General features: G+C 37.4%; 1 protein-coding gene across 1 annotated transcript; it reads right to left on the bottom strand.

Annotated features, from left to right (window-relative positions):
- Nucleotides 1-619: 619 nt before the first annotated feature.
- LOC127878734 (DIS3-like exonuclease 1) lies at nt 620-17632 on the bottom strand. Its single transcript, XM_052425263.1, has 10 exons — nt 17505-17632; nt 12084-12240; nt 10341-10436; nt 9541-9693; nt 7149-7298; nt 6099-6206; nt 3690-3829; nt 2219-2393; nt 1740-1874; nt 620-1009 (listed from the first exon to the last, which is right to left on the bottom strand). Exons 1-10 carry the CDS (start codon nt 17630-17632, stop codon nt 851-853), a joined length of 1401 nt encoding a protein of 466 aa, XP_052281223.1. The 3' UTR covers nt 620-850.
- Nucleotides 17633-23561: the final 5929 nt, after the last annotated feature.

Below are 23561 nucleotides of genomic sequence, written 5' to 3'. Positions count from 1 at the left end.
TCTATGTTGATTCATTTACTTCAATAAGGTTCACTACTCACTAGTGTGCGTTCTAGTTTCATTATATTAACTTTATGCTGAGATTTTACAGAACTTGTGTTCTTCCTTCAGTAATGAATTCCCTTTTCAGCCACTAAAAACTACATTTTTCTCTCTACATGATTGATACCCATCAGTGTCAAAAAACGCATGACTGAAATAAGATATTCGTTGGTTACAAAATAATGCATTCTTTATATCATTAATTTGGACAAATCTCTGCTTATGAAATGCCGTTGCAATCCATTTGCAAATAACGTGGTCATGGCCCTTTTTGACTTATGCCTACTTTGGTGTCTAGAGCCACATCTTGGATCAGAACTCATTGAACATTGGTATGAGTGTATATATGGATACAAGAATTATGCACTTGAAATTGCGATTCAAACTACTTAAAATTGCGATGCAAACTATCTTTTTAAATTGGTTTATCTGTCTTCAGCTTTTTCTCCTACAACATACAAACAACAGTCATGAAACTAACCACAGTTGTTCTCAATTTCTGGGCGCCATGCAAGACCCATAACCCTTGAGGCCAGGTCATGGTCACACATACACTTAAATACAAGAACAAATTAAGTTTAATTTTCTCCATTTATTTGTAAGAAAACGCATTAAAACCATTCCACTAATATGGTAAATCAAATGTATTTCCATACATAAGATAATATTGTTTTGAGAGATCATGTCACTGATTTCATAGCTGTTGTTGTCAGTTCTGAAAACAGCTCAAAGAGACTGGCGGTGAATTGCCATCCTCTAATATGGTAAAGCAAATGTGTTTCCTTTAACATAATATTGTTTGTAGGAATCAAGTCACTGATTTCATAGCTGTTGTCTTTAGTTCTGAAAACAGCTTATAGAGACTGGAAGTGGATTGCCCATACTCCTGCTTCAGTTGCTGAAAGTTGGGCCCAAGGTCGTACGACTCCAACTGCAGCCTCTTCTCAACTGCTTCACTTGTGACTTCCTGAATAAAACAACAGCCACTATACTTTACTAGACATACAAAGACTCCTCTAATACTTTAAACAAAAAAATATGCAAAATTTTCACTACCCGTATACAGAGCGATGCAACCATAATGGCTAGACTCACATGCTCCTTGTATCCGGAGACATTTATTGCTGCTAGTCAAGAAAGAGTTGAGCCCTTCCATCCCCACACATTTCAAATATTAACATTCAATAATAACAGTAATTAATGACTTCAACATCCCCAAACTCAATCCAACAAGTGAATACTGTCATACCCTGACGCTATGCACAAAATGACTTATTAAATCTATTTGCATAAGTAGCACAATATTCATACTCAGTTTTGTTTATGCTCTTATTTCACAAGATAAATGAGAAAACAGTTAACACCTGTTTAGAAGGGTACTCTGTCAAGTATTGTAAACTGATTCTAAAATGCAAATTATTGTATTCATCCTAGCAATACTTTGAAATATTCATTCAAAAAGGTCAGTGTCTGAGTTTAGTCACAGGTATTGGGCACTTGGCCAAGTCACTTTAACACTATCAATATGTCATAAAAGAACTTTTTTCATCGAATTTTTTTTTTTTAATTCTGATATAATATTATATCATATTTAAAAAAAAATATTTTTTTTTGTGATGAAAAAAGTTGTTTTATGACATATTGATAGTGTTAAAGTGACATGGCCACGCGCCCAATACCTGTGAGTTTAGTTATACCTGAATGATGGATGCCTTCGTCTGTTTTGCAACGTCCTCCATGCTTGCTGCTGGCTTCTTAAGAGGCATATTGGACACAAGCTCTAGACGCAGCGATGATGCGTGTGCCCAGGAATCCTGAAGGCTTAGCTTAACCTGGCAATAAAAACCATATGTGTGCTTATCTGATCATTATAGCGTTGATCATCACTTCTTTCTGTATGAACGTTAATATCCTACAAATGTCTTTTGTCTGAAAACTGGCAAGAATTTTATGTTTGTGAAGAATAACTTGTTTCCCAATTTTATTTTATCACCTTAACGCACAAGAAACACCTTCGAACATAAAGATAGCATTTCGAACTCTTTAATATCAAAAATATGTGGATTTAATTTAAGGATTAGTTAAAAATTGAGTGCTAACATTTGTAGTTATTTGAACTGTCTTGTTGATTCTTTTCGTGTCTCGTACATTTCACTATGTATGAACTAGAGCCTACCGTGATGTGGTTCAGCAGGTCATACTTCTGCTGACCCAGGACACTGTCCACTATGATGTGGGTGTTCTGTTTGATGAGCTGACCACTGCTCCACACAGGGGAACCAGTGTCCGGCAGATACAACACATCCCCCTGTTTACTCCTCAAGTACACTGGGCACTTTATACCATACCTGCATGAAAAACATCAAGAGATTATTTATGAACGATTGGTAAGTGTCAGCTCATGTACTATTTAAAATAACCCCGGGTATTCTTAAGAATACCACAATGTACCTCAGGTACGGAAATTATGCAAATAGGCACCTGGACATACTCTCGTGTTTTTTTTAGTATATTTTCTGTTCGCTGTGTTCTTTGGAGTATACTCAAGTGTACCAAGGGTTCTTTTGAGTAGATACTGAGCGGACAACCACCAATTGAGCTTTATTTACAGGTTTTACATTTACATAATCATGATTAATGGTAGTTACAGTGTATATCAAAATCAGTCTCTTATTCCCCATTTTGCTTGTTATAATTGTCTGATTTTAATGAATATAATAGATATAGGACATACGGGTGGACAGACAATTACTTTATTAAGACTTGCACAAAAGTACATCGTCTTCTTAAAAAAAACAACACTTTCTGTCTTTGAATGCCAATAATGACATAACATTATATAACATAAAAGTCAATTCAAATACAAATAATAGCACAAGATATGGTAAGAACATGTAAGTTCTATCCATTGGGTTAAATAAAAAAAATATTATTTAGGATTGTATCTCTTATAACGAGACAATATAGGTATTGTATTTCTGTAAAAGAGTCTATTTATATCTATATGCAAATTTCACTCTACAAGTCTTGTCCCTAAGATGGAATCTGCAGACATGAGTACTGGAAACTATGTGTAAGACATGTATTGAGGTCACAATGGTGCGATGGCTACGATATCCACTTACAACTGAGAGATCAAGGGTTCGATCCCCAGTCAGGTAGCTTTTTCAGGATCTATGAAAAAGCACGAAGGACTCGTTTTTTTCCAAGCAATGGGCTCAAGAGAGTCTATATAATACAAAGGCTCTCGAAGTAATCTAGCTAACAAATGGGTTCAAACTAAGACATGTATATATTGTTAATTCATTCATGGGCAAATAATTTAAATATTCATCATCATCAATTTACTAGTGAGGATTGTATCTGTTCCAAACGGAACATTATGTACAAGAATACATTACTAGAGGAATTCATTCAAATTGACAACAAAACTTTCACTTCAAATAAATAAATAACCACTCTGCAGGACTGTCGCACAGTAAAACGAACACAAAACAATTAAACTTTCTCGTATAATCACAAATATAAACGAATCAAAGGCTCACGAAATAACAATTCCTGAGCCGTAGTATATTTAAAACACGGTATAAAATGCTAATTTATGTTATATCCTTTACATCCAACTTTCCATGAAATTAAATTAACTTGGAATAAATACAGGAAGACCGTTAAGTCGTAACTGGAAAATGATTGCATTAACTACACAGTTCTCATCCTCAGTGCCATGACTAAGGAAATAGAGGCACTGGAAGAGTTCTTGGGACTCGCGCTGGACGTATTGTGATGACTGCAAGTGGAACAAGAGCTGTCTCCATAGGATGACATATGCCCCCGAAAAACGCTTTGATAGATACATCTCAAGCGACATAGAAGTTATGAGCATTTTTCGAAACCTAAACGGACCCTAAGTTCAAGGTTAAGGTCAAAAGGGTCAAAAACTGTGTGCCTATGGAAAGGTCTTGTCCATCAACACATGCATACCAATAACAAGGTTACATCTGAAGCGACATAGAAGTTATGAGCAATTTTCGATACCTAAACCCAGATTTCGAAACATAAATGCGGACCCTAACTTTATGGTCAAGGTCAAACGGGACAAATTTGTGTGCGTATGGAAAGGCCTTGTGCATAAACACATGCATACCAATAACAAGGTTACATCTGAAGCGACATAGAAGTTATGAGCATTTTTTCGATACCTAAACCCAGATTTTGAAACCTAAACCCGGACCCTAACTTCAAGGTCAAGGCCAAAAGGGTCAAAATTTGTGTGCATATGGAAAGGCCTTATCCATATACACATGCATACCAAATATGAAGGTTACATCTGAAGGGACATAGAAGTTATGAGCATTTTTCGATACCTAAAACCAGATTTTGAAACCTAAACACGGACCCTAAGTTTAAGGTCAAGGTCAAAAACTGTGAGCGTACGGAAAGGCCTTGTCCATATCCACATGCATACCAAATATTATGGTTATATCTGAAGCGACATAGAAGTTATGAGCATTTTTCAAACCTAAACGCAGATTTGGAAACCTAAACGCAGACCCTTAGTTCAATGTAAAGGTCAAAGGGGTCAAAATTTGTGTGTGCATGGAAAGGCCTTGTCCATAAACACATGCATGCCTATTATGAAGGTTAAATCTGAAGCGACATAGAAGTTTTGAGCAATTTTCGATACCTAAACCCAGATTTCGAAACCTAAATGCAGGGCCTAAGTTCAAGGTCAAGGTCAAAGGGGTCAAAAATTGTGTGCGTATGGATAGTCCTTTTCCATAAACACATGCATACCAATAACAAGGTTACATCTGAAGCGACATAGAAGTTATGAGCATTTTTCGATACCTTAACCCAGATTTTGAAACCTAAACCCGGACCCTAAGTTCAAGGTCAAGCTCAAAGGGGTCAAAAATTGTGTGCGTATAGAAAGGCCTTTTCCATATACACATGCAAACAAAAGATGAAGGATACATGTGAAGCGACATAGAAGTTATGAGCATTTTTCGATACCTAAACGCAAATTTTGAAACCTAAACGCGGACCCTAAGTTCAAGGTCAAGGGGGACACAATTTTTGTGCGTATGGAAAGGCCTTGTCCCTATACCAAATATGAAGGATACATCTGAAGGGACATAGACATTATGAGCATTTTTTTTAAAATGTGATGGACAGACAGACAGACAGACGGACAGTGCAATCACTATATGCCCACCTTTGGGGGAATAAAAAGGCCATGATACAATTGAATGACAGGTAAGTTTAGAGCTAGAAATCCACACAAAATAGTTCACTTCATTTTACAAGGGCTTTCATTGTATTGAATAATGTAGGGCTGTTGATTGTGTTTCTTTACTCTTCTTATAAAAATTGTGTTGGTATAAAGATCATTGAATATTGGTGGGGTTTGAAAAAAACTTGGCAAGGAATGGACTTTACACTTGCTACACCGCCATCGCTTACATTTTGTTAAATAATTTCATAGTTTTAATCAGCTTTTACATATAAAGAAACAATATTATTTAATTACAAAATCATTATTTTATATCGATTTAAATGCCTGACATGGCGAGAAAGATGTCTGTTTGGTTTGATTTCTTCAAAGTATTTTTTTTCTAACATTTATTTTGACTGTGACTTAAATTTTTAAACATTTAAGAAATGTTTTCCACAACATTCAAAATTGACATCATTTTTGTTTTTATTTTTTTAAAGTTACGCAATAAATAAAGAATAAAAAATGATTTGGCATTTAAGTATTATTTGCATTTTCCCCTGGAAATTCACAATGAAAAGTATGAACCTAAGAAATGCAACTGAAAATACAAATGTATGTAATTTTGCTACAAAAATGGTTTTGTTAAAAAAAATCTGAAAAAAATTAAAACCTGTTTTAAGCCACTGAAATTCAACTTATCTGAAGCAGCTAAGCCATATATGGACAAAACTTCTATTACATTTTAGATCTTTATCACTCCTTCCATGTTTGTGATAAACGATTAAAAACATATTGTGATAAACTGAAATACGTTATTTAAAATGATTCTATGGAATACTCTGTGTTTTTTGTTGATGTGATGTGAGAGATTATCAAGTTCTGTGCAGTTGGGGAGGTTCAATGTGTCACCAACCCTGGCCACCGCTGCAAGTAACTGGCGATGTACCTGGCAAAAACAAAATACACCTGTAAAACCAGACCTGTTAATGTAGTATTAAAAAACCAATTTATAAACTCAAAACTAAGATAAGGACCTAAAGTTAAGCTAAATTAATTGTTTGTTGGCAAATATTCTATGTTATGATTTTTCTTATTTATGTTAGAAATGTTTGATATTTTATTATTCAAATAAATGTTGTGATAAATTGTATGGTCACGTGTTTACTCTTAAGTCACAATTCTTAAAACTGTTGATTAAAACAGGGATTGATTTATCGTACATGTTTTTGTTAATAGCCTAACCAATAAAAGCAACTGATTGTAAGCCTTAGGGGAATACATACTAGCCAAGGAAACAGTAATTGATACATGTGTATGAACTAAACAACATACAACTTTTTTACTTGTTGATATCCGGAGACGTCAATATTGGTTTAAACTGTGGTTGAAAACCATCAAACAATTTTGCTTAAGGGGCAAATTATTGGTATTTAATGTACATACAATTTTCAAGATAAACAACTTTGATGTACATTACTGCATTCACATTTCACTCATCTCACTAGGCCAATGTGACTTCTCAATTCTTAGTACCAATTTATGTATATAAATGCCTTGTTTTTTTAGACTGAAACTATCAAACTTAAAAAGATTCGGAAAATACAACAATTTTATCAGTCCTTGCTGTTTGTGTATTTTAATCTTTTAAAATCAAGGGAATAAAGACAAAATGTTACAACTCCTGCATTTTAACACAAAACTCTTCATATCATGAGTCAATTTGTTTCGTACTTAAACTTGAATTTGTTTTGCAAGTTAAATGATAACAAAAACGTATGTTCACTTCTTTATCTTGTCCCAAAAGACTTGTAAAATCAGAAATGGAAAGCATTCAACCCTTTAGCTCAATATCACGTCCAAGTTTCCAAGCCAAACAGAAATCCCTTACAATGATATCGGCATATCGCCTGATTGGAGATGTGAAATGCGTGTACAAGTCCAGAGCCAGGCCGTAATGGAAGAACTGGTCATGGGCCAGGATCCCTGTACAGAAGTAGGCCGCATTGGACATCGCATGGGTAGCAAGCATCCTCATGATCTGCAAGTAGGATAATGCATTTCTTAAGATTTTGTCTCACAACGCAAATAATTATTGAACATGCATTTCTTCCGGTAATGTCTCAAAACGTATAGGACACAAGAAAAATATTTTCTATAACTCATGTTTAAAAAGGCTGCACAGAAAAATGTGTGTATACACATGATAATTTTAAGTTATTTTAAACATAACAAAAATGAATTTATTTGGGTGATGAATTAAGCCAAAATGTCATACAGAAACTGATCTTCTTTGGATAATCATAAATGTCACAAAAGTGAAAGCAGTAAAATATATTTATATATTTACTGTCTTAAAAATGAAGAATAATAAAAATACATCAATAGCTAATGCCCTCGCAATGAAGACAGAGGGGCAATGCATTTCTTAAATAAATGTCTAAAAACATCTCAACAGTTAAGAAAGAAGAAAAATGCATTTCTCTGTCAAAACTAAATAACGTTAAAAAATTGCAATTCTTCAGTTTATAGATAAAAAATTTAAAGTGAAGACAAGAAGGAAAATGCATTTATTCTTGTAATGTCTAAAAAGGAAAGACAATATACTAAGCAATTCTTATTATTCATGATTCATTAATTATCATTTAATTGTTGGTAGACCATTTAACAAATTTAAACTACCAACAAAAAAATTCCGAACGTTTTTTTTTAAACCAAACTACAGCCAGCACAAAGGGCATTATCCAACAAAATCAGTCGCTTAATCAATGCCAGACACCAGTTATAACCACATACCCAAATTTTTACAAAATCACAAATCCAAGAATTTATGTGTCTGCAAAATCATCATTTTTTATAAATCTTAACATTTTATGCTGATGGTTATACAAACAACTATACTTTCATGTAAAGGACCTTTTATATTTATTATGAATCAAATAAAAATAGTTTTCATTAGGATTAAAGATAGATTCGAAAACAATTGTCATATGTTATACATTCAAAATGAATGAAAATAACAATATTGGGAAAATTTGTAATCAAACAATTAATTAATATGGTTATACACCACAAGAATCAATACTTATTATGGACAAAGTTTTAAATTAAAATAATATGAATTCATTTTAAGTAAGAAAACATTTTTTTTAAATAATATGCATACATTAACATTTCCATAAGGGCTATTCATAATTAAAACTTAAATGAAGAATACCATTTCAATATACATGATGAAATAGAAATTCATCTTGTAGCCAGGGGACATACCAAAAACCACATCTAACAAACAAGTTAGAAAGAGGGATGAGGTATAGTATAGGCATGTAGTCAGTCAGTCTTTCATCAGAAAACCATTAATATGATTGATTGTTTGACTACTCTACGTTGCCCCAACCTTTTCTAAGGATGGATTGACATGAAACATACTATTTCCATGTGTTTTGAAGGATGGGTTGGCAGGAAACATACTCTTTCCATGCATCATTTTAATTTTTGTCGCTGAAAACATAGTAAACAACACGTTTTCACCAATACATTATGGCCAAAGTCACAAACATTCCTAAATGATCTTAGTAATAACAAAAATTAAAAACACAAGCAATTTTGTATAAAGTTGTTTATTGCTAAACACAGGATATCCAATCATGATGATTGAATCATATGGTACTAAGAAATCTTAATCATTTTACAAATGCTTAATTTTTTATTAGGAAATACCTCCAAAAGTGTAAATATTTGCTTCATTTGATTTTTTTCTGAATTTTCAGTAACCATTTAGAGATTTAAGTAGCCAATTAGAAATATTAGTAGCCATTGGCTATTTTTTCAACTGGTGACTACCATAGAGTATCTTCTAAATATAGAAATACTAGAAAGAGTCTACTAATAAGTTCACATAATATTCTTAATAGGGAAGATTTTTAGTTAAAGATTTCTTTTTTGAAAGGATAGCGGGGATAGAGCAATAACAAGAGCTGTCACCATAGGATGACTTATGCCCCCTATAAACGCTTGACAGAAGTTATGAGCTTTTTTCGAAATCTAAACGCAGATTTTGAAACCTAAACGGGGACCCTAAGTTCAAGGTCAAGGTCAAAATTTGTGTGCGTATGGAAAGGCCTTGTCAATATACACACGCATGCCAAATATGAAATTGCTCTCTGAAGCGACATAGAAGTTATGAGCATTTTTCGAAACCTAAACGCAAAGTGTGACGGACAGACAGACGGACAGTCCGATCACTATATGCCCTTCTTTGGGGGCATAAAAAGCATGTTTACTTTGTTAACAGTGGGATCTTCAGGGTCAACACACTGGTCCAAGGAGGACGCCAGGATCTTGTTGGTTGACGTCCGTACTTCAAATCCCCTGGACATTGCACAGTGGTGAAGGTTTGCAAATTGCTCTTCCTTAGGCAGAGGGTGATGGCGCAGCTGTGAAATAATGATACTGATTTAACGTACGCTTAATGTTGTGAAATTCTCTACTAATAAATCAACGGCCCAGCATCAAACTATCCAGTCTGATATGTTTAGAAGATAAGTAGTTTTCCATTCAACCCCCAATCAACATTATTATCAAGAATGATTAAATAAATACATCTTTTGTTCTCGTTCTTTAAGAAAAATGTTATTTACAGATTTTGCTTAAATCAACATAGTACATGTTTATAATATTATGCATATATGAATCATAAGAAGCATGGAAAGTTAGTGAAGGGAAATTACTCTGTTGAAAAATTCACATACATTGTATACGGCAAAGACAGAAAGTGAATAACAAATGAATAATAATTAACCCTTTCAGTGCTGGAACCTAATTTTGAAGGCCTTTGCAAACAGTTTGGATCCAGATGAGACGCCACAGAATGCTTGGATCCCATCAGGATCCAAACTGTTTGCTATTGTGATAGTATTCTTTGAAAAAAATCGAAGTAAATGCTTATTTTAGAAATTCAGCAGACGACAAATTTCCCAGCAAGGAAAATCAAAGGGTTAACAAGAAATTGAAATAAGCTAAACTAACACATTTTACAAAATACTGATACACTAATGGGTACACTAATTAGGGATGAACATACCAATGCTTGGTTTGGGAAGACCTCTGCTATCTTCTTTGCAACCCAATGGTTGGCAATTATCATGCACTCTGCGATAGTGTCATGGATCTCCAGGTGCTAGCAAGCAAAGATGAAGACTATTGTTATTTATACGTGTATATAGAATTAAACGGGAAACTATAAAAACATTGAACTACCCACCTGCAACAATCGGGCAAAAATTCACCATGACTTGATAGATGTGTCACAGACATGGACTTGGCTTCAAAGAACATATTTGGACACACGCATATGGCATGTTGCCAACATTCAATGTAAAAAAAGAACATTATATTTTATCATTTACAAATGACAAAGCCAAGAACACGCTAAATGATGCCCATAATTTACCATTGACCTGTTGGCACATCAATTTTGACCTTTGAGCTAGAGGCACTAGTTTTGCGCTTATAAAATTTTTCATATTTGAATATTTAGGAAATGATTTTAAAACTGCCTTCTAAAATAACAGACTTTAAATGCATTTCTTATCATTTTACGTCATACATAATTATAGTTCTTTATTGCAAAGCCGGGTAATATGCTGCTTTTAATATTCAGTGATGTTAAATGACGTCAAGGAAAAACTTAAAATGACTTCCTTAAATGAAGTATAACACACTTTCACCCTGTTATCATGGTTAACAAACATTACGGACAAACCCATAACAAAACGGATAAACCTGGCAGCAACATGCAATCAACACGGCGCTTGCATGGACTGTCCCAGAAAAGCTACGTTCTATTATGGACCAGCATGGCATAGGCGCCGATAGCCCCAGATAAACACAGACATAAATTTCATCTACATGGACCATCCCTGACCTTCACGATGACATGGAAAACAGGCCAGCAATGCAGACAAACACAATTTTCCCCAGAACGTAATTAACTTGAATAAAGTAGGTTAATTTTTGGTGATTCCATCATTTTGCAATCAGATCTTACATCCAACACAAGTAACCGTAACAACAAGCAATTAATTTATATCCAACACCAATTTTATGTTGTTTATTGATGGGTGCAGAACTAAAAAACAAAGGGAAATAACTAATCTAAGAATGTCTTAAGTTATGGATCTTGTTCATAGCACTTTTCCTCATTAATATCTATAACACTGTATTATGTGAATTGGGAATAAGACATCAATTTGGGAATAAATTGTGTTTTATCAAAAGTGCATAATATGCATTTTTATATGTTGTATTTATCTAGTTTGACAAATTATAATAAAAACAGATACTTGCATATATAATAGCATCATAAAAATTGATTTTACTTCAAAACTGGATTTTTTATTAATAAAAAAAAATCCTCATGAAATGAACTGTGTCCATGCCGCGCATGAACACGGTTTAAAAATACACTTTAAATGATAAAAATACAATCACTGTTAATGAAAAAGTCATGGAAAATTGCTAATTAAGCTTAAATTATAGATAATATATTACAAAAATAAATGTAGATCATGAAATGAATAGTTTTGTTTGAGAAAATCACCAAAATGATGTCCATTCCCAGTTTGATGTCTTATTCCCAATTCACATAATACAGTGTTCTATTAACCCAAGAAGTTTCATATTAAAATCTTTAATAGTTTTTTAGATAAAGCCCTGACAAGTTTGTGAAAGACTAACAGACTGAAATATGGACAGACAAACTGATTGACAGACAACATTGAAACTATATCCCGCCACCTTTGTCAGGTGATAGTGAGTGCCATACCTGTTTGGGGTTAAGGTTCTCAATGCTCTTTGTCTCAGACAGTTGAACCTTGACCTCCACACTCTCCAGTTCAAGAGCTCCACCCTTGACCCGCCGGGCTTTCAGACCCCGAGCGATGCCCATCAGCTGGTCTATTGCCCCACGCAAGTCTTGAACCCTGTGAGAATATACTCAAACTTTTATTTGTTAATTTGTCTGATTATAATAAATCTGTTGCTAATATTTTGTCTTGTTTAAATTAAATGGTATTGGATTTTTTTTTATCATTTTCAGTTGTTTTTTTCCCATGCCAGGAAAGGGACCAAGTCCCTTATGATTGTAAAAAATTGTCTCGTTTAGAGTACAATTGGTAATTTTGTTGTTTTTTACTAACAAATACTTTAAAATTGATTATATAATTGTGTTGAATATTATGTTTACTGAAGTTCAACTTATAAAGCTTGTGAATTTAATTTTGCCAAAAAGTCTACATGCTGTGATGTGAAATTTTCAAAAAAGACATTATTATTATTCAAAAGAGTTAAACATTAAACTAAAGAGAATAATAAAACAGGGTCTTCATTTTAAATATGCAACATGATTACACATTTTAAATGGAGATTTTGTAAACAAAGTATGAAAACATTCAACAACTCAAACGCATAAAGGATCCCCTCAAGCCATATCAAACAAGAGATTCAACCTAACAGTTTACTGACTACACCTTGTAATTACATTCATACCAATAATATTAGATGGGACATGTGTATTTATGACACTTTTTTGCGGTTATAAGGGAGAGGTGTGATAACATGTATATCAATATATGAAAACAACTGTATTTATTACATTTATTTTTTTTACACTTGTCACCAAATATTTATTGAAAAGCAATAACAGTAAAAACAGTAGCAGTAGCAGTGCTAGTAGTGTTGGTGGTTGTGGTGATGGTGTTGGCAGAGGTAGAGGCGTTGGTAGCAGTGGTGGTGTTGGCAGTGGCGGCGGTAGTGTCAGTGGTAGTAGTAGTAGTAGTAGTAGTAGAAGAAGTAGTCATAGTAGTAGTAGTAGTAGTAGTAGTAGTAGTAGTAGTAGTAGTAGTAGTAGTAGTAGTAGTAGTAGTAGTAGTAGTAGTAGTAGTAGTAGTAGTAGTAGTAGAAGAAGTAGTAGAAGTAGTAGTCGTAGTCGCCGTCGCAGAAGCAGTAGCAGTAGTAGTAGTTGTAGTTGTAGAAGTAGTAGTAGTAAGGTGCGTGAAGTTGGCACTGACATGGACAATCGACATTAATTTGAATATCGAGCTGGGACCAATGTTGAGCCAGGTCTGACATCCACATTCGGCAAAAGTCTCCAATATCGAGCTGGGGCGAATATCGAGCAGGCTCTGACATCAACTTTCGGCAAAAGTCCCAAATATCCAGCTGGGACAATGTCGAGCCAGCTCTGACATCGACATTCAGCAAAAGTCCCAAATATAGAGCTTGGGCAAATGTTAAGCCAGCTCTGACATCAACATTCGGTACTAGTCTCAAATATCAAGCTGGAGTGAATGCCGAGCAAGCTCTGACATTGACATTCGGCACTAGTCCCGAATATTGAGCTGGAAAGAATGTCGAGCCAGCTCTTACATCGACATTCAGCAAAAGTCCAAATATCGAGCTAGGACGTATGTCGAGCCAGCTCTGACATCAACATTCGACAAAAGTCCCGCATATCGAGCTGGGGTGAATGTCGAGCCAGCTCTGACATTGACATTCTGCAAAAGTCCCAAATATCAAGCTGGGGAAAATGTCTAGCCAGCTCTGACATCGACATAAGGCAAAAGTCCCGAATATCAATCTTGATAATAGACCTTTTCAGGGGTCTCAGAACTTGCCCGTAAAACCCCAATTTTTAGATAAACCCGGCAATCACCTTTATCTTTCCGGGTAAGATTACGCACAAAGTCGACAACATGCTTTGCTCTATCACAGCAAATGCTTTCAAACTGAGCCAAACAAAATGGGTCATTACCATTAAACTTTTTTGCGCTGCTAACTTATTTAAACCCACCGTTGAAATCTGTCAAATGTCGGCTGCTTCAAACAGGAAGTATATGTTGTTACTTCTCACTGAGCATGTGCAGAATGTTGACTAAAATCCAGGTCACTTAGTTTCGCATTACTGAAAACAAGTGTAATTACTAGAATATTGACCATTTATACTTACATTTCAGCTTCTGGAGTCATAAAACAATTTGTTTAAGGCCATAAACCTTAAATTTAAAAAAACATTGCTAAACTAACAAAAGTACTGCATTTATTTATATTTATTTTTATTTCGCTCGCTCGCTCCATTTCCGATGTGCTAAAATCCGTAAAACAAATCTTCAATTTGTTGTGGCCTAATTGAACAGTTTCAACTATGATACTTACATGTACCTTCAAAAAATTTGACAGAATGTTGTGAGCAGATAATTAGTAGTTATGCTTCATTATAAAACTGTACCAGAGAAAATGATGGGTTGCATTTCACGTGCTCAAGTGAAAGAAAATTGTGTTTAAGTTTTGATATTTTCTAATTGACATTTTTTTGCATAAGTGGAAATAAAAATTGGCAAACATAGAAGATATCTAGAGTTTAAATTAAATAGACAACGACAAAAAGCAGAATTGAAAAAAGTTTGTTATAGTTTTTTTATCTCAGGTTTTTTTTGCTACAGGATTTCTTGTTACACATTTTGTGTCCGTGTGTGGTTTAACAAAAGAAACGTTTGTGTGCTTTGAGACCAATTTGAGCTTGCCATATCTGTGAGATTCAGTGACCTGTGTACATTTACAATGTGTGGATACAACATGAATCAACAAGGATCAACTCGGGTCATTGAGTTCTTAAGCTCCTTGCAAATTGCATATTCTATACACTTATAATTAAAAGAAACTGGATTTTTTTTTATTGGCAATAATACCTACTGTACAATTTGTGATTTATAAATTAACACAATACACAAATGATTATGTATAATTTGTAATGTCTGGTTAACAAACAATTAGTTTATAAAGTTGGTTAAAAATGAATATATAACCTGTCCCGTGTTAATCAAATCTCCGTTAGTTGGGAAAATTGTTAGAGGATATAGGTATTCTAACTTGTATTTGCATGTTTTTAAATGCAGACCCTATACACAATTTTACCAGTAACGTTTTAGTGGTAATGCAAACCCAATCTTATTTCAGATGTAGTTTTCAATTGTAAAACATTTTATGACACATTGTACACAAATTGCAAGAATTGATAACATTTGTATTGCATTGTTATCTGTCATTACAAAAATGTTGACAGATGTTTATTTACAAAAGTTTTGAAGGTTATATTATATGAATTTGATCTTTAAATCATTTTAAACCAAAATAAATTAAAAGTCAAAACTGAAACACAGCACTGTCATTAAATTTCATTTATCTAACTAAATGACATACATTTGTTTAAACAATATGAAATAACAAAATCACGAACAAATCAAAGAAAAACACTGAGTAAGATTAGAGATAAATGTTGACAGAGGATTTACGTATTGCTGTGCTGAGCATACTTTTTAACCAGAGTGAGTGACCAATTAAGTGTGAGTGGTTTTATGTGTTTTTTGACGTTTTAAATAAACCCTCCCACTCAGAAGAAAAGGGAAAATGGCTATGTGCAAACAGCATAAAACAAGAACAGCCTGCGGGTAACTCTCAGTCTGCCAGGTTTTATGCTGTTTGGTGCTTATCAGTATCTAAAGGGTGGCAATGAAGCTTTTAACATTTGAATCTAGTAAAAAAGGTCTTAAATTAAATACAACTTTGTGTGGGACTACAAATGTGTCAAAATAGGTGCTTCTTTGTCACTATTTTGGGAATAGGATTGGACACTTTGAATTAAATCGAATAAAAAAGATTGTTTAACTTTTGACTTGAATAGGGAAATTTGTCAAAGCTGTGGCCTAAGTAGTATGTTTTTTGTTCAATTTCGTTCCCAATGGAAATTAGCATAGAATTTTCCCCAAAATTCCCAATGAAAATTTGCATGTTTTTGTTAGCTCACCTGAGCACAACGTGCTCATGGTAAGCTTTTGGGATCGCCTTTTCTCCGTCGTGCGTCCGTCGTTCGTCGTCAACATTTTGACTTGTGAACACTCTAGAGGTCATATTTCTTGTCCGATCTTCATGAAACTTGGTCAGAACATTTGTCCAAATGATACCTAAACCGAGTATGAAACTGGGTTATGCTTGTTCAAAAACTTGTTCACTAGGCCAAAAAATAGAAAAACCTTGTGAACACTGTAGAAGTCACATTTGGTGCCCAATCTTCATGTTACTTTGTCAAAATGGTTTTCTTAGTGATAAGTTGGTGGTGTTGAGGGGGCGGGCAGTTTTCCTAATATGGCTATAGAAAAATCTTGTGAACACTCTAAAAGTCACACATTTTTGCCCAATCATTATGAAACTTGGTGAAAACATTGGTTTCATTGATATCTCGGATGGGTTAAAACAATGGTCCAGATCGGTGAAAAAACATGGCCGCCAGGCGGCGGGGTAGTTTTCTCTCTATGTATATAGTGAAAACAGGTGAACACTCTAGAAGTCACATTTTTGGTCTAATCTTCATGAAATTTGGTCAGAACATTTGTTTTATAGATACGACGGTTGAGTTCGAAAACGGTTTGGATCGGTTAAAAAACATAGCCGCATGGGGGGGGATCATTTTCCTTATATTTATATAGTAAAAAAACCTGGTGAACACTCTAGAATTCAGAGTTTTGGCTAATCATTTTGAAATTGTGTCTAAACATCGATTTTAATGTCATAAATGTGTTACCTGCTATCTTATAGCTACTTTTTGTTTATCCGGAAATTTCTGGAGCCGCCACCCTGTGTCCGCAGTTTAGACTAGGTCGGAGCTAAGTGTAACGTAATCTAGCTAAACCGGAAACGGTGCCACCATAATCAATCTTCTTCCGGATGAGTACAGATAAACAACGTCCATTTTGTCGACTTTGAAAATCGATTTAATTTTCGATCTGTTTATTGTGTAATCGTGGTTTATTGTTCGGATAAGTTTAATTACTTGTCTAACAACTTTTTATCCGTGATATTTCATATGTATTTTATTAAACTTTTGTTTAATTTATGCAAAGCAGAGTGTATTCAAGCGTGAACATGGCGTTCTCGTTTACAATAATAAACTGGGAGAATGTTAAGCACTTGCATTATTTGCTTATAATGATTTTACTGTGCCGTATGACAATCTCGTATGATGACCAGTATATTGTTTTACTCTTGTCTTTCTTTTAAAACAATTATTGTATATAATTATATAATTATATAATGGTTTATAATGATAATGCAATACTTCTCCAGCAGCTCGAGTTTCACTTCTATATATTTCATGTACCGGCTGCACGAAAGTCGCAGATATCAGACATAGGACCTTCCAGAGCCGCAAGCGTGATGAAGATCCTGTTCATGTGGACCTTTGCCACCGTGCACGGTGCAAGACGTTGACCACGTGGCTTCGGCCATGCGTCGGTCGACGTAAGACCATATGGCCCCCGCCATACTTCGGTCTTTGCACGGTGCCGGGAAAAACGTAAACCACGTGGCTCTTTCCATACGTCAGTCGACGTATGACCATTTGGCTCCCGCCATACGTTGGTCTTCGCCCGTTGACGTCGACCACGTGGCTTCGGCCATGCGTTAGCCAACGTCAGACCATATTGATCCCGCCACACTTCGGTCTTTACCCGGTAAATTCACCGGTCATATAATGACCGGTCTGTTCACCGGACACCGGTCCCCGGTCATTGACCGGTCCGACACCGGTAACCGGCGACCTGTCCGGGCACCGGTAACCAGGGACAGGTCCGGTTGCCGGTCTTCGGGTATTACCCGGTGACGTCACCGGTCATATTAAGACCGGTCAGTTCACCGGTTATTGACCGGTCCGGACAACGGTCACCGGTCATTGACTGGTCCGGTCACCGGATATTGCCCGGTGACATCAGCGGTCATATTATGACCGGTCTGTTCACCGGTCATTGACCGTTCCGGTCACCGACCATTGACCGGTCCAATCACTGGTTATAATAACCGGTTCATTCCCCGGTCATATTGTGACCAGTCCGGTCACTGTTCATTGATCGGTCCGTTAACCGGTCATTGACCGGTCCGGTCACAGGGCACTGTTCACCGGTTATTGCCCGGTGACGTCACCGGTTATGTTATGACCGGTTCGTTCACCGGTCACCAGGCACCTGTCACCGGGTATTGCCGAAAAGAAGCAGAAGATAGAAGAAAAGAGAAAATAGAGATAAGGAAAGATGAGACATTACCCGGTCACTTCACCGGACATATTTTTTCCGGTCCTTTCACCGGTCAACGGGTATGGTGACCGGTAATTTGAAGTCACCGGTCATTCTATGACTGGTCCGGTCACAGTTCAGCCTTTGACCGCTCCGGTCACCGGTCAGCTTATGACCGTTCCGTTCACAGGTCAGTCTATCACCCATCCGGTCACCGTTCAGCTTTTGACCGGTCCAGTCACTGATATTTGGGTCTGCTTGGCCATTTCACTGGTCAAGAAACCCCTGCCTTGAGGAAGAGAGGCGCTACACGGGTGTAACGCTCTGTTTCATCGGATTTCATCTTCTGTTTATACGTTCACACGACGTTGTCGGCACTCAAAACTTCCTCTAACCTAAGACGCTACTTTAAGAGATATATTCCCAGCGTTGCCGAACATTGTCTCGGTATTGCAGGGATAAGGGACATCGTCCCTCCTCACGTAGGCGCTCTTGGACCTCCCGGTTCCCTTGGCGGTCCCCCTTTTATTCCTTGATGGAATATCAGGACTCTTTTTCTCTTGTGTCGGTCCCCTAATTGGCATCCACACACTTTTCAGCCGATTCTACAGCCACTGGGGCTTATTTGTCTACGAAAACAAGTTCGTTTAACTTTTAGTCTCCAGCGTTAGAGGTTCATCTAGCCACTACGGGTACCTATTCAGCCTCAAGGGTATCTTCTACATTGCCTAGTCATACACCCCCGGCTGCTACCCCATAGATTCCAAATACATTATGGAATCAGCATTCTTCAGGACACGTTGCGCATTTCATACTGATACATGTTAAGAAAATACCTACATCTGGTAATTCTACTTCTGTCTCAGCCGGCTACATGCAGACCACTGGTCTTGCAGATGGTTCGGCTGAAGCGGGCTCGGATTCTAACGTTGAGGCCAAACATTACTATTTTGCCTCTATTAATCAGGTCTATGAAATTTTGTACGAGACCCTAGGTGATGACTTTTGATCCTGTCCTTCCCTGTCGGCTATATGCTCTGCAGTCACTGTCACGGAACAGTTGGCCCGCAAACGTGAGCCCAGCTGTATTAGCAAGGCAACGTCTCGAGTCGACCTCCGCCTTCCAAGTGGCTCGACTACAATGTAGATGTTCCATTCACTAGAACCCAACTAATAAGCCTGCTCCATCGCCATGGAAAGCCCCTAAGGACCTGACGGAGCCTACACCGCTTGATGGCGGTAAAAGCTACAAGTCCTCTGTACCCGACCCGGCTATCAGTTTGACCTTTCAAAACTGCCGGGTCTGGATCCTGACATTAGCAAGCTTTTGCTTACTATGCCAGTTGCTTCTACCACTATCTCAATTCCTTACTCAATGTTGGAGAATTAGGAACTGAGAGGGGACCGATCCATAGGTCTTGCTAACCAGCCGCATCGCGGCCACAGCCATGTAGTTGGCTTGGTAGTTATCGGACTCAGGTACGAGATGCTAATTATCTAGACGGACCTCATCCTTTCTACCCTGCCTTTATGATCTTGTGGATACAAGGCGTGAACTCGCTCAGAACTGCTCCATTCACAGCAGATTCCCTTTTTGGAGGCAGTATACAGGCGGCTATCACCAGATCTGTGCTTCTCTGACAAAAAAAAACAACTCTGGTCAGCGCCAAGGGACTTTTTAACGTCCAGCTTTTAAGCCCCCGGCATCCCCGACAGCCAAGAATACTAATAATTTCAACTTTTGCTCTAAAAGGCCTTCTTCTATTCCACACCCGTATCCTTAGATGCTGTCTTCCTATAACAGCTCGTCTTCCCATCGGAATTCGTCTGGTAAGGATTCATATTAAAAGAGCAAACCCAAGCCGGATCAGAAGCCTTTCAAGCCTCAACCGGCAAGGGCGGACCTTTCCAAGGTCAGCCCTAGGGACCCGCCCTTTCTACCGCCACCACCTCTGATGCTGGAGATACCAGTCGCGGCATTAGTTATGCACTTCGCTTATTGATGGCTCCAATCACTTCGGAAACTTGGGCTCATTCCCTAGTTAAAAAGGCCTCACTTTTCCATTCGAAAAAAAGGCCTCCACTTTCTTGCGCTCCCATAGATCTGGTATCTCCGCATCCACAAATTCCATATTCCCTTCTCGGACTCTTGGAATAACAGGTGGTAGAAATGATTCAAGACCATTTTCTTCAGGATTTTACAGTCGCCCTTTCCTGTTTTAAGAAAAGGGACTACTTGAGATCGGTCATAGACTAACAAGTGTTCAACACTTTTCTAGTCAACCGACTTTCATGTCTGGTCGCAGTGGTCCGGTTAACGGTCAGTCTGCTTGGACGTCTTTTCCTACATCCGCTTCAACACTATCTCTCAGCTTGTTGGAAATGGTTTCCGGGTTATCTGCTTACACAGATTATAATCCTTCCGTACTTAGTCCCCCTCCTTCAGTGGTGGCTATACTAGGAACCATCTTATCAGGAGTACCTCTTCTTCCTCAGCAACATACCTTACATCTCAAAAGGATGCGAGCAAGGAAGGTTGGGGCGCTCACCTGAAACCACTCAGCATGATAATCTCAGGAATGTGGTCTTCTTAGGAGTGTCACCTGCATATCAACAATCTCTTAATGCGATCAGTTTTTCTAGCTGTATTTTATTTCAATTCACATCGTCGGACTCCTGTGTGAAGGTGTCTACAGACAACACATAAGTCCTGGCTTACATCTAGGCACAGAGATGAACACACTCTCACTCCTTGAATCTTGAAACCATTAACTTACTCGTTCTTTGCGAGAGCCTCAACTCAACATCTCTCTCTTGTCCAAACACATACCAAGTCGTCTGAATGCCCTGGAGAACGGGTTGTTTCGTAAATACCATTTTTTTCGGTCTGATTGGCCACTTCATATGAAGTAGCCAACCAGTTTTTTCTCACGTTCGATTATTCACTGGTCTACCTGTTAAGACCAGAGACAACCACATACTTCCTCTGTACGTGAGTCCAGTTTACGATCCAGCAGCGTGGGCGATAGACGCTCTTTTGTTCGCTTGGGACAACTGGACGCTTACACCAATCACTCATCCATTCTTATTCTCTAAATCTTGAAGAATTCAAGGTGAGCTTTTGCCAGATCCTCCGGGTTGCCCATTGGTGGCCCAGGAGATTCTAGTTCAACGACCTTCTCAGTCTCCTGCGCGACTGTCCCAGGAAACTTCCTCACAGGTCAGATCTCCTATCTCAGAGAGACATTCGTCATGCGGATCCAGATATGTTCCTCTACACGTCTGGCCTTTATCCAACAATCCTTACAGAAGAAACATTTTTCTGTTAGATATTCGTTGCCTCTGCAAGGAAAATTCTACCAAAACAGTCTAAGATGCACTCTGGAAGCTCTTCTCTGACTGGTGTCTTCGAGAAAATTTGATCCCCTCAATCACTCTGCTAGATGCATAGCGGATTTTCTCATCTATCTCTTTGATGATAAGAAACTTTCTCTTAGCTTCATCAAACGATATACATATATGCTTTCGCATACCTTTGGTTTTCGAAAGTCATCACTAGTTTGTGCTGACCCAGCCATTTCGGAACTGTTCCGAACCATGGAACTTTAACTTCCCGTTTTTCGTTTCCTTACCGTTTTATGGGATTTGGCTTGCGTTCTTTATTCGCTTACTAAGGCTATGTATGAACACCTTCATCAGGCTTCTTTACAGTTCCTAATCTGGAAGACCGTTTGCCTTCTTACTATGGCTTCAGCCAAACGGAGAAATGAAATGCATGCTCTTTCTGTCGAAGACTCCCATCTTCATTTTGATCCGATGACACCGTCATTTTGTTGAGTCAGCCAGGATTTCTTGATTAATATCAACTCCCTTTTATAGCTTCCAAACCATTCAAGGTCCCAGGTCTTTCAAGAACTTGTGGACATGAAGATGAAGATAGACTCCTCTGCCAGTCAGGGCTTTGAAGTTCTACATCAGCAGAGTCAATTATATTCGAGGTTCTCGCAAGAGACTCTTTATTCCCTTGAAAAGAAAGGGGGATCGATGTATCTGCGGCTTCTATTTCTCGTTAGGTAGCCTCGACTCAAAAAAGCTTACTTTTCTCTCTCATCTACGGGCGTATTTTTATCACACCCCACTTTCTGATGTGCTCCATGGTGCTTTCCGGAGGAATCAGACAACCTTTTATCTTCGTTCTCTTGAGTTCTAACGAGACAACTTGTATTTGTTGGGTCCCCCTTTTGGTTTCACCAACGGTAGTGTTTTCAACGACATAAACATACTTACTCTTAGCTGAGAAGTCAAGTGAATACCTTACTAACGAAGATCAGCTGATAACCCTGGATATGGGTTCTGCTGTGATGGGTTGGGGAGTTATACGCGAACCTTCCCGGTTGATTTCACAGAAAATTACTGAGGGGAGAAACAACTGTATATAACTTGAATTGTCTTTGACATCCAATCGTGAATGTATGGCTTGTCAGGAATGCACTCTTATTTCGCCAATGATCCCATTCATCCACCTGCTTATCAGCAACTTATTGATTCTCTATTGACTGTGCCTGAATTGTTCTGGTACAGTCGTATTCATTGATGCCCTTTGAAATGGTAATATGATGTAACAGGCTTGCAGCTTAAATGCCCTTAGTCCCCAGAAATAGACCCCAGCTGAGAAATCACATCAAAGACCTACAGACTGGAAAGAGTGGAACATAAATTGTTATGGCACAGTTTATGGATGAAGTCGGTAGTGCTGGTGTGATTATCAAAGATTTGTGATAAAAATAGAATTGGTTGTTGTTTGAATTGGAAATATCATTGCAAGGTGAGTCTGCAAATAGTTCCAGTTTGTTTAAAAGCAAACCCCTGAGGTGGGTGGCAGATTTCTTTTCATTGCTACATGTATAGTGAAACATCGTGAACTATGTAAAAGTCACATTTTAGATCAATCTTAATGAAACATGCTGAGAACATATGTTCCTATGATATATTGGTTTACTTTGAAAATGGCTTCGGTGCTCTAAAGATCATGGTTTCCAGGGGCGAGCGAATTTCTTCTTGTGAGCCTTATGATAATAGTTATGTTTCATGAAGTACTTTTATTATTTTGAACTCTACCTTTCTAGAATAGTTTAGTTCCTTCGGGTCTCAGGTGAGCACCTTAGGGCCAATGGCTCTCTTGTTTA

This window comes from Dreissena polymorpha, chromosome 4, assembly GCF_020536995.1.
Source record: "Dreissena polymorpha isolate Duluth1 chromosome 4, UMN_Dpol_1.0, whole genome shotgun sequence".
NCBI classification, from domain to species: domain Eukaryota; kingdom Metazoa; phylum Mollusca; class Bivalvia; order Myida; family Dreissenidae; genus Dreissena; species Dreissena polymorpha.
The sequence above is the reverse complement of the archived record's forward strand: the minus strand, read 5'-3'. Positions and strand labels throughout refer to the sequence as shown.

What these genes read in the sequence shown, in the direction of transcription:
- LOC127878734 (XM_052425263.1), bottom strand. Translation starts at nt 17,632, where the DNA reads ATGGCGGGGGCCATATGGTCTTACGTCGACCGACGCATGGCCGAAGCC. An exon ending in TCTTCCCAAACCAAGCATTG is followed by an intron (nt 9,694 to 10,340) that starts GTATGTTCATCC and finishes ATTATTTCACAG; the next exon opens with CTGCGCCATCACCCTCTGCC. An exon ending in CGAAGGCATCCATCATTCAG is followed by an intron (nt 1,010 to 1,739) that starts GTATAACTAAAC and finishes TGTTTTATTCAG; the next exon opens with GAAGTCACAAGTGAAGCAGT.